At 37.6% G+C, this 17,445-nt stretch overlaps 1 protein-coding gene across 1 annotated transcript in view; it reads right to left on the minus strand.

Annotated features, from left to right (window-relative positions):
- Positions 1-13,429: 13,429 nt before the first annotated feature.
- Positions 13,430-17,445, minus strand: part of RGS13 (regulator of G protein signaling 13) — a 22,957-nt gene continuing 18,941 nt past the window's right edge. The window contains exons 3-4 of the mRNA XM_004382560.2: positions 15,339-15,505; positions 13,430-13,862 (exon numbers count right to left, since the gene is read on the minus strand). Of these exons, the coding sequence (XP_004382617.2) occupies positions 13,677-13,862; positions 15,339-15,505 (353 nt within the window). The 3' untranslated portion in view covers positions 13,430-13,676. The remainder of the gene's footprint in view (positions 13,863-15,338; positions 15,506-17,445) is intronic.

The following is a 17,445-nucleotide window of genomic DNA, read 5'->3' on the forward strand; positions in this document are numbered from 1 at the left end:
CCACTATTATAAGAATTCAAGAAAGGGTTTAAACACAGAAAAAAACATTCTTTGATGGTTACGAGGGTGAGGATGGAGGAGGAGGGGAAATCACTAACTAGATAGTAGACAAGGGTCAACTTCAATGAAGGGAAGGACAACACACAATACAGGGGAAGTCAGCACAGTCGGACCAAAGCAAAAGCAAAAAAGTTTCCTAGATGCACCTAAACACTTTGAGGGACATAGTAGCTGGGGCTGGAGCTTGGGGACCATAGTTTCAGGGGACATCTAGGTCAATTGGCATAACATAGTTTATAAAGAAAATGTTCTACATCCCACTTTGGTGAGTAGTGTCTTGGGTCTTAAAAGCCTTTGAGCGGCCATCTAAGATACATCTGTTGGTCCCATCCCACTTGGAGCAAAGGAAAATGAAGAAAACCAAAGACACAAGGAAAATACTAGCCCAAAGGACTAAAGGACCAAATGAACCAGAGACTCCACTAGCCTGAGACCAGAAGAACTAGGTGGTGCCCGGCTACCACCAGTGACTGCCCTGAAAGGGAACAAAGCAGAGGGTCCCAGACAGAGCAGGTTAAAAATATAGAACAGAATTCAAATTCGCGTAAAAAGACCAGACTTAATGGTTTGACAGAAACTGGAGGAATCCCCAAAACTATGGCCCCTGGATGCTCTGTTAACCCAGAACTGAAACCATCCTAAAGCCCACTCTTGAGACAAAGATTAGACAGGACTATAAAACAAAAAATAATACATATGAGGAATGTGCTGCTTAGTTAAATCAGATATATGAGACCAAATGGGCAGCTCCTGTCCAAAAGCAGGATGAGAAGGCAGGAGGGGACAGGAACTGATCAAATGGATACAAGGAACCCGGGATGGAAAGGGGGAGTGTGCTGTCACATTGTAGGGATTGCAACTAACGGCACAAAACAATATGTGTATAAATTTTTGAATGAGAAATTAACTTGAGCTGTAAACTTTCACCTAAAGCACAATAAATAAAAATAAAAAGAAAAAAGGAAAAAAAAAACCCAAATCAAACCCGTTACTGTCAATTCCAACTCATAGTGACCCTACAGGACAGAGTAGAATTGCCCCATGGGGTTTCCAAGGAGCCACTGGTGGATCTGAAGTGCTGACCTTTTGGTTAGCAGCCAGGCTCTTAACCATTGCACCACCAGGGCTCCGTAAAAATACAAGTGATATTTAATGCAAGCCATATATTACCTTATTTTGGACATACAAAATCAGGTATACGTATTTTAGTGATTAGAAATTCTGTGTGGAGGAACAACTATTGGAAGACTGTCACTGTACAGGAATGGCAAATTACTAACCTTTGATTTTACGAGGTAAATAAATGGAAAAAGGGCATTTCGTGTGTAGGAAACCACACAGTGGAAAGGTTTGAGGAGCTTATAAGCAGTTTCTGATGGCTAGAACATTGTGCGTGTGTGTGTGTGTGTGTGTGTGTGTGTGTGTGTGAGAGAGAGAGAGAGAGAGAGAGAGCAAGAGAAAGACGAGACTGTGATTGTAAGCAAGGTCTTTGAAGAGACACGAATCATGCTAGAGTCAATGTGGAGTTACTGAAGAACTTTTAACTTTTACTACCATATTTGGTAGGCAATGTTATGGAGAGGCATACCCTGGAGACAAAGATATATCCATCTTTCAGAAGAAAACTAGTAATCCAAGCAAGAATCACGGGGACAAGAACTAAAGCAGTAGCTAGTAAGATGGAAAAATGACAAGAGTTTCATGAGACATTTAAAGTAGAATAGACAGGACTTGGTGACTAACTGGTGATGGAGGCTGTAGAAAAGGAAGGAATCTCAGATGACTCCCCTGGTTTTGACTTAGGTGCCTGGGTAACATCATTTATTTAGCAAATATTTATATATTAAGTGTGTCTTAATATGTCAGACTCTCTGACAGGCTCTGAGGATACAAAGGTAGCTGAGAGTTTAATGGAAGAATTAGACAAGTGAACATATAATTTTAATACAGTTGATAGGTGATGCCATACATTCTGAAGAAGAATATAGAAGGGGAAAAAAAGCAGAGATGGGGAGTAAGGAGAAAGGAAGTATTCAGTTCTAGACATAAAAACATTAAGAGGACTCTACAACCACAAATGAAAATTGAGGGTTATACTTAGAGGCAGTAGGGGTGGAGGAACAAGAATCAATCTTGGAATCAGAAAGACCTTGACTTGAATCGCTGCCAGATTCCATCCCTTGTTAGGTTTGTGACTTCAGGTCAGTAACAATTTCATCGTCTGTAAAGTGAGATTTAGATTACCTACCTTGCAGAGTTATTGTGAGGACGAGTGATGATAATACGTATTTTAGCACAATAACTGGAAAAAGAATACACCATAAATGATGGTTCTGATATGTGGCAGCATTACACAGCCCAGGTCTGAAGTTAGGTAAGAGATCTGGGCTAAGGGAAATTTAGATAGCTGATAATGCTTCAGTGCGTGAGAAATTTTTCTGGAGAAGTCTAGCGAGCAAGGGGAGGTACCTTGACATCAGTATCTGAACCATTTTATTGCCTTTGAGTGAAGAGAGTATTGCTTTTAAAACTAGGTCTTTATGGATTTTTTCCTTAGAATGCACATTATTAAGTAACTATTTGCATACTTGATAGGCAGAATTTTATAACTTGTATATCTTCAGGATGCTGACTGCAGCCATCTTCATGTCGTTTGTATGATGATGAAAGCTCTTTTGAGATTTATCAAGAAAATACGCCATTACTCAGTCACACAAGGGTCCTCTCAATGTCAGAAGCTGAGCTGAATGGATGTGACGGAGAAAAAGTCTCAATTTGGGCTTCTAATAGCAAAATCTCATTTGATTTAGAGAAAAAGCATGCTCTTTGGAGTCAGAAAGTATTTAGTTGTAGTTCTGGCTTGGTTTCTTAGTTCCTTAAGTGAGATTTGATGTATTTTTAACCTCTCTGAACCTCAGTTTTTTCAAGGTTAAAGTGTAGTAATAATAACCTATTTATACATTTGTTGTGAGGCTTAAATAAGATAAGAGTGCAAAATGCCTGTCAGAGTGCCTGGCACCTAGTAGTTTTCCAAGATTCTTCCTGGAATGGAACCTCAATTTTTTTTTTTTTTCCACAAAGAATAAGCATTGATGGCACTTTTCGCCAGTCCCTTAAGCTAATAAGAAAATTCATTTGTGGCAACTCTAGAAACTAACTGCCAAACTAAGCCGTAAAAACGGAACTAGCAAGTACACTCCAATTTTAGATTTAGTTGCCTGGGTTTTAACTTGCGCATGAATCACTGAGGGGCTGGAGTGCTATGGGACAGCGCTACAAGGTAAGAACAGACTGTATTTACTTTAACCGTCTTTTATTATTCTCACTAGCAGAGGCCTGCGAGAAAGAACTCAGTTAAAGTGCTGAGAGAGAAATACATCTACGTGTCTAATAATATAGCTAAAGGCATTATTAATTAGAAGCTGCAGGATGAGCTGTAATCCTGTCAAGAAGTCAAATTATCCAGTAGATTTTCCCACCCCTTTCTGTAAACCATTCCTAATAAAGTATGTTTCAAACTAAGTATGTTTATAGATCTGGCATATTCCTTTCCTGTATTGAAAAGTTTCTTTCCCTTATTAAGAGTCTAAGTTCTCTAATGAAGGAGGCTTATCTTTAAAAACACTGCTTATTTACTATCATAGCACTTTCTGCATTGTGCTTATTTACTTCATTTATCTTTATTCTCTTCTAGCCTATGAGTACATGGAGGATTTACTGCCTGCATATTGCCTGCAAGTAGCCAAATACCTCACACGTATTATATTTAATGAAATAGTAGTAAAGCAAGGAACAAATTTGAGCTTAATAACTGAGACACACATACTGGGTTTGTGAATACTGTTTGACATCTGGGGCTGGTGCTCCCCTTAGCTTGCTATACCGCCTCTTCTTTTTCCCTTATACATTTAATTTTGTTTCTCTCTTACATTTTAACTGACGCTTTCATCCATTTGGATTCTCACGAGCCATTACTATCTAAAACCAAAGCTCTCCCTTAATAGCTACCTTCTTAGGATCACAATTTTCTGCCAGGGACTGTCATTGGAACATCCATATCCATCAACTCAATTCATGCGACCTCCCTGCAGGGCAGATTCTATCATTACGCCCTGCTGGATGATTTTTGTTCGCAGGGCTCAAATCTCACCACTCAAACAATGGCCCTGCTCTGTGAGTCTTACCGCTCTCCTCTTCACATCAGAGATAAAAATGCATTCCTATTAGGGTTGTTTTGAAGATCAAGCAAAAGACTGTATACCAGTGTTCTTCATGAACTATGAAGACTTTATTTAAAAAAATTAATTACTATTCTTTCTAAGAAATTCTGCCCATGACTTATTAAAATTTGAAAATGTCACTGGTTAAATCCTTTTCATAAACATAGTGTTTCACACTTAGATAAATTATCTAAGCCCTAAGTGGCTGGTTCCTCATTTTAAATAAGACTGTAGGGCAAGGCAAGAGTGGTAGGTGCCAGAGGCTGGGAGATGTCTTTAAAAAGTGGCCAATGCTGCTGCATGTGTGGCTGACAGATAAAAACCATATCAATTGAGAATGGTGCTGCTTGTTAAAGTTAAATATTCTCATGATTTCCTACTTCATTTTCTCTAAATTCTTTGGCTATACTTTCTAGATCCTTTCAACACTTTCTTTCTTCACCTTTTGGTGTTTCTAATGACATGTCATGCTATTTGAAAATACCTGACCTCCAGGATCTCAAATTGAAGGGGCAGCCAGTTAATACTGCCTAACCATGACAGAGGCCCTGGCCCTGGCCCTGGATATCCTCTGTTCAGTTTTCATCCGGGACAAATGCGTCAGCACTGGGATGCTACTTGGTGAGGACCATGGCCTCCAACCTCTAACAGGCTGGTAGCCTGGCTTCTCTCCTCTCCCTTCTAGTGTCCTTTCTTTTTGTAAATATCTATTGAGTATCTAATGTGTTTTTCAATTCCTGGCTTAAACAGCATATATGCCAATTAAAAATGTTTCATCATATTACTGGAAGTTGGGCATCATTATATCAGTTCCCTTGTAGTTCTTTCTAGTGAAGACCTAAGTGTCAGTGATGTTTTTAACCAATTTCTTAAAGCTTATTAGCAGGAGCACCTAGATACAGCTTTAATAGCACCCTCTCATATTAAACCAGTCTGTTTAGGTAATGGCATTTTAACTTTGAATACATATTTACATCTGTTAGAACATTGTGCATTTACTTTCTCTTTAGCTTGTTTGTGGGAGGCAGTACTTATAATGATTAAGGTAATAGAGTCAGAGAAGTCTTGTTTCTTGCCGAGAGACACTGAAAAAGTTATTGAACATCTCAAACTCTCAGATTCCTCACACTTGATTAGGCTTGTTGGCAGGATAGGCGTATGTGAACCTCATAGAGAGGATGCCCTGACTACCTTCTCCGGTGCACCCTCGTCCTGCTCTGCTATTCTCTGTCATTATCTTATTTTTCTTTCTTTATTGTACTTACCGTAAGCCAATATGATTTTATTTACTTATTTGATTACTTTTTAATTATCTAAAGGCAAGCATGTTTTCTGCTTGGTTTGCTGGTGATTTCATTTCTCTGAGAACCAGTAGAAGCTCGATAAATATTTGCTGAATGAATGAATGATGTATCTATAACACTTAGCACAATACCTACCATAGGAAAACTCAATAAATAATCATTATCATTATTATAAATGTGGTGATGACCTTACAATGAGAATTGAAGACTGATTAGTATGTTATTTCCTGAGGTTTCACTGGGTCCTCTGGGTTCCTACCCTCTGCTTGGCACGGTTTCCCTGTAAGATCTCATCCATTCCCTGATTCAGTCATGCTCATTACTTGTCTCTCGAGTTTTATTTTTGGCATGTAGGCTCCTCACACTCAATACGTCCTCCCAGCCCTGTTCATCTTCTGGAGCTCCTTACCTCCTTTAATGGCATCTGAATTCACCCTCCTGCTCAAATTAGCAACTTTGGACCAGACTTGACCTCTTCCTCATTTCCTACACCTGATCAGTTCAAAATTTCTCCCGCAGAAATGTCTCTCTTTTTCTCATTTGCGTAGTTCAGATTATCATTGCCTCTCCTTTGAGTTTTTATAATAACTGATAATATGGCTAAGGAGCCCTAGTGGTGCAGTTGTGCTCAGCTGCTAAATGAGAGGTCAGCGGTACGAACTCATCAGCGGCTCTTCAGGAGAAAAATCTGGTGATCTGCTGCCATAAAGATTACAGCCTTGGAAACCCTATGGGGCAGTTCTACTTTGTCACATGGAGTCACTATGAGTCGGAATTAACTCAACGACACACAGCAATGACATGGTTAAATTTTATGGAGCACAGTGTCAGGAAATTTATATGGACTTTATATATACAAAACCCTATGAGGCAAATGTTTAATGCTATCATTGCTATCATTTTACAGATGGAAAAAAACAATGCAAGATTTAGAAAGATTAAGCAGGTTCTTAAATTCTCACAGCTGCTGAGTGTTGAATCCAGGATCTGAGTTTAGATCTGTTTGATTCCAGAGCCAACACTGTCTTCTAAATCTTCTTAATTACCACAATATTCTCTCTTTTCCAGCCTTTGTTCCAGTTCACATGGTCTTCTCTTTCCTCTGAGTGATCTACTTATTACTCAGGATTCATCTGAAACATCACCTTTTCTACTCTTTCCAGATTCAGCTGGGGGGAGGTGGATGCTTCGCTGGAATCACATGGCACTCTACACGTGGATACCTTGGCCTTTATTATTTTCTATTTTAATTATCACTTCACACATCTCTCTTCTAGATTGAGTTTCTTGAGAGCAGAAACCACACCGAACTAATCTTTGAATGTATAATATCTGCATTCAGTAGGAGCTGGGTAGGTTTTTATTAAAGGCATACTTCTATAAATGTTATTTGTTGGAGAAATTTAATGATTGCTCTTATTTTTATAGTAATATTAATTTTTTTCTACTAAAATAGATTGTTAGCATTTTGGTGTTTATTTTTTTTAAAAATTATTATTGAAGTCCTTCTCCTCTGCTTTCTCTAAACACCCTAGGGAGGTTTTTACCAGCCATCTCTTTGCATTTGTCCCCCAAGTTCCCAAGTCCTTTTTGGTGCTGGTGCCCCTTAGCTGCCTTAAATACCTTTGTTCTCTCAGCCCAGATATTTTCCTATACCACACCTATAGCATCCTACTCTTCCAAGTTTTCCTTTCTGCTAGGCAATAGGTAAAGTGTTAGCACTAGTGGTTCACTTCTCACAATTTGAAATGAGATTCCATTTTCCATCTTCTATGAACCAGTGGTAGGAATTTCCGGTCCTAGAAATGGGAAAGGTATTTTTCACCCGCGGAGTCTTATGATTATTTTTACACCACACCCTAGTATATCCTTGAAGAAAACTTCAGGTATCTCTTTTATGTAATCATTCTTCCAAAATTGGTTAAAAAACGAAACAAAACAAAAAAACCTTTGCAGCTGATGAAGTATGGTGTGACTGATGAATTATAAATAGGAAAGTGTTCCTCTCTGCCAAGATACTTGAATGTGAATGGTACAAATCTCTGTCACTATCTCTTCTGGGAGAAGATAAGACTATTTTTATTCAGAGACAACGAAGGTTTATCTCACACATCTCCAGAGGTTGAAAACGCATATCTAAAATTAGAAAAAAATCATAAATATGTTCAGGTTCTGAACTCAGAATTAAATTGAACAATATGTTTTTAACATATGAATCTCAAAGTACTGTTAATGATAAGGTTAACTGAGGCCCCAAATTGATGAGTTCCTAGGAAATTTCACAGAGGTCACTGACCCATGTGGAATGCACCAGACTGCTAACAAGGAGACGGGGTGAAGTCACAGTGATCATAAAATCGCAAACCTCCTCTGTGCAAAGAATTTAACTTCACCAAAAAAGTAAACTAATCTTTGCCCTTGTTTCCTGAAAAGACAACTCTTTGGAGTTTCCTGAGTAATTGAGGTATCTCAGCCAGTTCACAAAGTCTGCCTGGCCATCTCAGGAAGGAAGGAAAGCAAGGTTTAATTACGTTAAAGTTAAACAATAGTTAATATTCTCTGCATTTACTCCCTTTCTCTTTAACACTCTCATTGTGACTGACCTGAGATGGAATGCTCCATTTCTCTGAACAGGAGGTTTCCCCATATGCATTCAAAGGAACTGTGCAAATAAACTCTATATGTTTAATTTGTTCGTGCTTTGGTTATTTTTGACAGTACTAAGGGTAAAATAAATACATTGAAATTGTGTTCATATGGATATATCTTTGTAATCATTTGATAAGTTTCAATTCTTGAATAATTTTAATAAATTATTAACTTAGAAAGATCTAAGAAAAAATGAACAAGATATTAAAATATTGTTAGAATATTATTCAGTTCAAATAATCTCAAACTGTTTTAATTATTAGTAAAATGAAATACATACTTACATGTAAAATTCTTTGACAGACAGTGCTTTAATTTAAATTATCTGTTCCTAAATCCAAACTTTCAAAAGAACTCCCTTAGATAGTGCTACATGAAAAATGAATAATTGGTTATCCATCTCCTCATGAAAAGTTCAGTTTTTGGAGGGCTTACTCTTCAAAATGAGTCCAAGCTAATGACGGAGAATGAATACATTAGTATGGGATGTAACAAAACACTCACAGCATGGGACTCCCTTCATCATCTAATCCTACCTCTTTATTTTATAGAGGAGGAAACTGAAGCCTAGTGGTCACTAAAGGACAAGGGCATTAGGTAAGTGAACCAGTTCTAATCTAATTGCTTTGTCTCTCAGTCCAAAGCTTTTTGTTTCGTGACACCCAATGTGGTGTGAAGGTGCTAAGATTGCTGAGCACAGGGATTGTATTTAGGAGGTGAAATCAATGGCTAAGCAAAACTGAAAGAAGCCCTGGTGGTGCAATGGTTATAAGCACTTGGCTGCTAACTGAAAGGTTGGTGATTGGAACCCACCAGCTGTTCTGCAGGAGAAAAGACCTGGAAATCTGCTCCCATAAAGATTACAGCCTAGGAAACCCTCTGGGGCAGTTCTACTCCGTCACATGGGGTCACTGTGAGTCAGAATCGACTCGACAGCACACAACAACAACAACAAGTAAAGCTGAAAACTAGACTAATCCTGTTTGGAGTACAAATATCCACCCATGCAAGGGAGAAATAATGAAGAATGCTCATTATTCTGATTCCATTTATTAGTATGTCAGTGTTCAACTGATTTAGTACGATTTAGATGAGAATGGCCTAAAATGTTCTGAAACTGCTCAAAGCATGTGTGTTATGGTCAAGCAAGTATAACTTTGCCTAAAAACCTTTTGCTGTCGAGTCGATTCCAACTCATAGCGATCCTATAGGACAGAGTAGAACTGCCCCATGGAGTTTCCTAGGCTGTAATCTTTACGGAAGCAGACTACCGCATCTTTCCCCATGGAGTGGCTGGTGGGTTCGAACCACTAACCTTTCAGTTAGCAGCATAACACTTAACCACTGCACCGTCAGGGCTCCTTGCCCATAAATATACTTATTTGCTGATGGTGTCAGACGAGGAGACTATCTGAAACGTGGAAACATTTTTTTCTGGCTTAGAGTGGTTAGGGATCATCCTCAAGTTCAAGAACCTAAGGCTTCAACCTTTATTCTTATACTAGTATTTTTAAGAAGAAAAAAACATTCAGAAGTTTAGATAAAATTGGACTACCGTGTAAACAATTTCCCCAACTTTGATGTTGTTGTTAGCTGCCATAGAGCCACCCCCAACTCATGGCGTCCTCAACTAACTAAAGCCAAAACCAAACCCATTGCCATCGAGTTGATTCCAACTCTTAGTGACCCTATAGTCAGCTTTAGTTAAACATGTACTTTTTTAGGAAAATATTTCTTTGTACAGCTAATTCTCTTCTTCAGAAATGAATTCCTCAAATATTTATTCTGTGTTATGATAATTGTTTTGCTTCTCAATGAGAAGAATCCAAGTTAAAATTCATTTTCATGTCATATAACATAGGTTTATAGGAATTTTAAATTAATAATGCCTTATCAGTCCAATTTGAGACCTGAGAATCATTTTTCATAGTAAAACTAAAAATCTTGAATAAAATTTTTCTATATTTAATTTTTTGGAATTAAATATTTTTTCGGTATTTTATTCTTTTTTTCTGGAATCTTCTGACAAATGCTATGACAAGAAAGCTAAAAATAGTCTTTCTGTATCTGATAGAAATATTAAATGGAAGTCAGTTAAACATTTAGAAGTTCTGTTTTTGGAGATTATTTTGAAAGAAAATTTCATCTACACATTCAGTCATGCACTCAATTCAATTCACTTTCCTGACATTGAAAAAGAGAACAAAGGACTTTCTTGGTTGAAGGAAGAATTACAAGTCATTAAAAAATAATTCTAGAGAAAATTTGATTTACATGCTAATAGTTAAAACAATTGAGCAGATTATTGCTATTTGATTAATGGGATGCTAGAGCATTACTTTATGCATACTCTCCCAACACCCAGCCAATCACACTCATACATTTATAAATTTTCCTACCCCTGATTGGTTCACATTGTCACGCTCTCTTGTATCATCAATATTTAGTGGATCTGTACTTTTATTTCCCCAGCCTTTCTATGTATCAGATACAGAGTTTGTTCTAGGGTTCAGGTCAGGCCATAGTGCTCTAATTGTTATGTATATGTTAGTTTTGAAAGCTTGATTGTTTCTATGCAATAGGTATTGCTTTTTAAAAGTTGGTAGTGCTCAATTGGAGTGTAAAGAAGAGATCTGATGCTAGATTCATTAATTTCTCATGACTGAACAACTGACTGATCCTTTCATTTACTTATTCATTCACTCATTCAATTTACCCACATTTCTGAGTGTGTAATATGTTCGGAGACTCTGCCTAGCAGTTAGTATATAATGTAGAATGTGATATGGCTCCTGCCTCAATAATTTATGTTCTTCTGTTACTTCTGCCCTCTGGGTCAATGAACAGTAATACCCATTGTTCCAAGAATCCTAATAATACCCCACCTCCCCTCTGTCCAGGATGAACCATGCAATTTTTACCACTTTATACATGTCTTCACCCAAATTTAAATTCAATGTATTCTGTAAAGAAAATCGATGTTTTATTCTTCTGAAACTTCTGTGTCTGATAACTTGGTAAAAAGAGCAATCCATGAGGGCTTCCCTTGAAGTTGGAACACAGATTTCAGCAGTGAATGACATGGGGGTGGGAGTAGGATGAGAATTGTTGATGGTTTACAAACACCTGAGTATGTGTAATTTTTAGAAGAGTGTCTATGGAGCAAAGTTGTTTTAGAAAATATATCATACTATTAAATGATACTTTCAGTCACCTCATATACATGTGAAAGCTGGACAATGAATTAGGAAGACCAAAGAAGAACTGATGCCTTTGAATTTTGGTGTTGGCAAAGAATATTGAGTATACCATGGACTGCCAGCAGAATGAATAAATACGTCTTGGAAGAAGTACAGCCAGAGTGCTCCTTAGTAGTGAGGATGGTGAGACTTTGTCTCATGTAATTTGGACATGTTATTAGGAGGGACCAGTCCCTGGAGAAGGACATTATTCTTGGTAAGGTAGAGAGTCGTTGAAAAAGAGGAAGACCCTCAAGGAGATGGATTGACACAGTGGCTGCAACAATGGGCTCAAACATAGCAACCATTGTGAGGATGGCACAGGAGCGGGCAGTGTTTCATTCTGTTGTACATGGGGTCGCTATGAGTCAGAACCAACTTGAAGGCACCTAACAACAACAACGAGATTAAATGTACAAAATCAGAGGACAGGCAATAGAATACCACGCCAAAAAAAAAAAACAAAAAACAAAAAACACCTCCAGATGTTGAAGAACTCAGTAATTTAAAAGTATTCAAGGTACTCAGAAGTTTAGAGATGGAAAGGAACTAAGGTATTCCCCATTCTAATCACTTCATTTTATAGATGAGGAAACTGGGGAACAGAGACAATAAGCAACGTATGTAATTTTCTATAGCTAATCCAAAAACTATGTAAATTTATATAGCTAATTAGGAAAATCCAGAATTAAAACTCAAGTATCTTGACAATGAATTCATTATTCTTTCCATCATGCACCTCACTCATTCACAGTGGTTTTTATTAAACCACTGATGTTTCATCTGTTGGACTTCCTTAGTTTCAGAGGTGGAGGCAGTGTGCTTTACCAATGTAGGCCCTTCTTAGTACCTAAATGTATTCATTGGCTATGCATTTACTCATGTTGCTCATCTTTAAAAAGGGGAAAGCACTACTGACAAAAGGCATGAGATCATGTGAACCATAGAGGCATCTAACTCTTCCAGGTACTAATAAAGTACCTAGGCTCATGGAATAAAGAATGCAGTGGTTTGAGAATTAACTCATCCTCAGGACAAGAGGGAAAGCTTTGTTTCAAAAGAAGAAGGAAATCTATTTTAAACAAATGCTTTAAAAAACCAATAAAAATATGAACATTTAAAAATGATTCGAAGGAAAAAAATCCGTGTTTGAAATTTTTCTTTCTTCAGGAATACAATGCTAGGTCCCTTGTACTTTCTAAAATCTTTTAAGTATAGAAGACAGCAGATCAACTTTTACACTTGTAAATATTATGTTGAACTTTCAAATACAGGTGTTGAAACTTGAATTCTTTTAATTTGATTTTAAAGTGACAGTGAGTTAGCATTGGATAAATGTGTTAAATTGCCTACACTGTCCATAAAAACTATGGAAATTAAAAATATATTCTCACTGCTGTAAGATGCCACCTTTCCACCCTTAGAATTTTCTACTGGAAAAATACTCTTTTTTATTGTGTCTTTGAAAAACTCATGTATTTTTATAAGTTTTTAGTTCATATTTGACTTTATTGATCATCAGGACCGTAATGAACTCACATTCTGAAAAAAATGATCAAAATATGGAACCAATTTTTTCTACCCTTAAAGCAATATAAGTGTAAGAATAAATGAGAAAATTCATACATTTTTAGTAGCTTAGAATCATAGGGAAGTTTTCTCACGTAGAATATATATGTAATATAAAAGTTCAGTTATAAGCATAATAATGGGAAAATTTTACAGAAAAAATATTTCTCAAGAACACATTTTTTAATATTGCTCATGATGTAAGTTGATTGTACTGTGAGACCAAGTTTGTCTATTAATTAAAGTTATTAACAATACTCTATAGAATACATTCATGCTAGTGACACAATTCATATAACTAGAATTTTAAAAGAAGTCATCAGTACATTATGAGAGCAAAATTTCATTAATAAGAAAACATCCATTAGTTGACCAGCATAGTAAAAGCTTTATAATGTTGTCATGAAGAAAGACCTTTCTTCTCCTTACATATTAACTAATCTGTACATGTGTGCCTTAAATTGTGTTATCCATGTATAAGAGTTCTAGAGTCCATCCCTTTTGAAATCCGTATCTCTTTGGGAATAAAAATCAATTTACAGTTTGATTTCTTCTATTTCATTCCTACTCAATTTCTGATTTTTTCTAGATTAAAAGACCAAAGCCAGTGCTTTCAATTTAACTTTTTAGTGTAATCAGGAATTGTTGTTAGACTGAATAGTCTTCAAAAATTTTTGGTACATTTCTGACTTCAGAAACCTGGGATAGGAATCCCTTTCCATATGCATATAGACTGTTTTTTGAGCCTCTTCAAAACACGTTTGAGTTGGTTCTTGAATATTCTTGACAATGGTTTCTCTTGTAGAGCTGTCAATGTTAATCTGAAAAGTGAAATTACATGTAGAACATAAGTACATAATTGAAGATAAAAATATATAATGGAAAGGTCTCATTTATCCCCCCTTTCCTTTTCAGTGGGGCCCTGGTGGTGCTGTGGTTAAAAGCTATGGCATGCTATGGCTGCTAACCAGAAAGTTGGCAGTTCAAATACACCAGCCACTCCTTGGAAACCCTATGGAGCAGTTCCACTCTGTCTGTGACGCTGTCTATGACTGAGTTGGAATTGACTCCATGGCAATAGGTTTTTTTTGTTTGGTTTTGTTTTTCCTTTTCAGTGGAACAGGGTAATTTTCTTGGCAGTTTCATAGGTATCTAAAAAGATTTATAAGAGATAAACTCTCTGCTTGTCTTAAAAGTAAACATCCACCTCCACATCCCAGAGGAGGGGTTGGGGGAGTAACACTAGCCTCAGGACCAGGGAAGTCTCAGATACCATTGCTTATTTAGGAGAATATAAATGGTTTGTTAGCAGCATCTACAAACAAGGAAGTTTATGAGATGAAGGTCTCTTTTATGGAAAAGGGAAGTTGGTGCTATTTGAAAATTTATCTTCCTTAATAGTCACGAATGTTGATTTAATTGGCTATTCCCTGAAATGGGAAGAAAGTGAGGAACACTAGACAAACACAGAAGAGAAGTGGCTATTCAAATAAACCAAGTATTTTCCAGGCAAGAGTTTTGGGGAACAAGTCCATCATGTAGGACTGTTTTGAGTGATAGGAATCTCATGTGCCATCCTCTATCCTTATCCCCTTAAAAATAATTTTTATTCTCATTCTCGTTCCACCAGGAAGAGTCTCAGTGCATCTGTTTGACTCATGACTGTTTTCTTTAGGCTGTTGGAAAGGATTGGCAGTAACATCAATGTGAGTGTCTGTTGGTTTGGCTAGTTTTAAATTAAGGTGAACAGTGAATGTTGGTATGGTGGAACAACTATCATGAGGATGGCGCAGAACTAGGCAGTGTTTCATTCTGTTGTACATGGGGTAGCTATGAGATGGAACCAACTCAACAGCACCTAACAACAACATGGTGGAATGGACTTTACCCAACACCACTGAGGATGTCAGCATGCTTATTTATGGTATTTGTAGTTTCTTCTGGCAAGGTCAATTCTTCTTCCAAAGACTTCTACTTCTTTTCTTAAACCTTTTCTGGAAATTAAGATAATTTAATGGGGAGAGGCTTTGGAGCCAGATAAATCTATGTTTTAATACTAACTCTTAGTATTAATAAGGTGTCATAGTTAACCACTGTGAGATACTGGACAAGTTATTTAATTTCTCAGTTTCTCAGGTTTCTGATCTGTAAAATAAGTTCAACTATACTGACTTTATAGCATTATAGGAGATAATAGATGTGAAGAGCCTGGTATATAATGGGTACTTGACAGATATTAGTGCCCTCCCAGGGATGCAGTGATTTCCACTTGCCATCATTGTAGGGTGTGTAGTTACCTCTCTAGAGGACTGCGGCTGGATGTAAATCTTATAAAGCTTCTTTGCCATAGAAATTCTGCTCCTCCGTGAGGCAATTTTCTTATAGGTTTCACATGCCATCCAGAATTTAATATTCTCTTCACTGTGCTCCATTTTTAAGTATGCTGCATAGAACACTGGGCCATCTAAAAGGAGTGGAGATCAGGTTATTTTCATGGGTCAAAATGCAGTTTTGACAGATATGAGCAATATCTAATGCAGTTTAAATCAAAAGTCTGAATCAAAGCTCCTAAATTATTTAACAAGTGAATTATTTTATAATAATATTATATATAACACTTAGCTGCATACATCTGAAACATGTTTTGATAATGCCAGCTAGTGGTGAGGTCATCTCTTTATTCTGAGTTACTCAGAGCAATACATTCACCAGTATGGATGGTTCTAGGATAGGTGGATAGAGCTCTGGACATGAAGCTGACAAGAAAAATCTAAGACCTCAAGCTAAATTGCAGGTAAGAGAAGGGTTTAGAATCTAAACAGGCAGGTCAAGGTTGGAAGTAAAATATCTAAGTCAGGTAGAAGTGATAAATTGATCAGGTTGTACAGCCTGGAGTGTTTTTCAGTATCCAGTCAGAGCAGGAGAACATGGATAGATAAAAAAATTCAATTTCGTATTCATGGTTTATGGTTCAAATCAGAATAAGGGACCAGGCAAGAAATGGAATTGAGATGGGATGTTGGAAACTATCTCAGAAACTAGAACAGGGCAGTGTGTATGCTCAGCATATGTATCAAATGATACTTGATGCCAGAGATGGTTCTTTTCAGCTCTGATCTTAAACTGCCTTTCTAGAGTGGGTAGGTAAGGGGAAACATGTAGGAGGAGCTTTTCCAATTGAGGCACCATTCTGTAGGCACTAGTGTTTATGGAAGGAGCCTTGGTGGTGCAGTGGTTAAGCCCTGGGCTGCTGACTGAAAGGTCGGTGGTTGGAACGCACCAGCAGCTCTGCGGGAGAAAGATGCAGCACTCTGCTTCCAGAGAGATTACAGCCTTGGAAGCCCTATGAGGCAGTTCTGCTCTGTCCTACAGAGTCACTATGAGTGGGAATCAACTTGATGACAACCAATTTGGTTTAATATTTGTGGAAGAGAGTTAGGGGAGCTCTCACAAATCTAAAACATTGACCAGAATCTTGAGGAGAACCAGTATTCTCAACGTTCAAAATGGGCCCTTTGAGAGAAATATTAAACTTCTTTTAGTCATTAGGAAGTCTCTTGGCATATCTGAGAAATTGAATGGCTAAATGATAAAACAACAACGCAACTTTCAATTGATGTTAACGCAAACGTGCATGTAGGCACGCTGAATTTGTGACCACACTCAGCAGAGTTTTTTTTTTAATTTTTTTTTTATTGTACTTTAGGTGAAGGTTTACGAAACAAATAGTTTCTCATTAAACAGTCAGTGCACATATCGTTTTATGACATTGGTTAACAACCCCACAACATGTGATGCTCTCCCTTCTCGACCTTGGAGGACCTTTTTTTTTTTTTGGTGAAAATATTCATAGCCAAAGTTACACCATTTCAAAAAATTTCTACATGTACAATTCAGTGACATCGATTACATTCTACCAGTTGTGCTGCTATTCTCACTTTAGATGAAGGTTTACAGAACAAAATAGTTTCTCATTAAACAGTACACATATTACCCTATGACAATGGTTAACAACCCCACTACATGTCAACACTGTCCTTACTCAACCTGGGGTTCCCTATCACTAGATTTCCTGTCCCCTTCTGCCTTCTAGTCCTTGTTCCTGGACTGCTGTGCCTCATTAGTCCCATTTTGTTTTATGGGGCTGTCCAATCCCAGGCTGAACGGTGAGCCTCGGGAGCGACTTCACCACTGAGCTGAAAGAGTGTCCGGGGGCCATACTCTTGGGGTTTCGCCAGTCTCTTTCAGGCCAGTAAATCTGGTCTTTTGTGTTAGAATTTTGTTCTACATCCTTCTCCAGCTCTGTCCAGAACCCTCTGCTGTGATCCCATTCAGAGCAGTCAGTGGTGGTAGCCAGGCACCTTCTAGCTGTACTGGACTCAGTCTGGTGGAGGCCTTGGTAGC

This window comes from Trichechus manatus, unplaced genomic scaffold (genome assembly GCF_000243295.1).
Source record: "Trichechus manatus latirostris isolate Lorelei unplaced genomic scaffold, TriManLat1.0 scaffold00095, whole genome shotgun sequence".
In the NCBI taxonomy this organism is placed as follows: domain Eukaryota; kingdom Metazoa; phylum Chordata; class Mammalia; order Sirenia; family Trichechidae; genus Trichechus; species Trichechus manatus.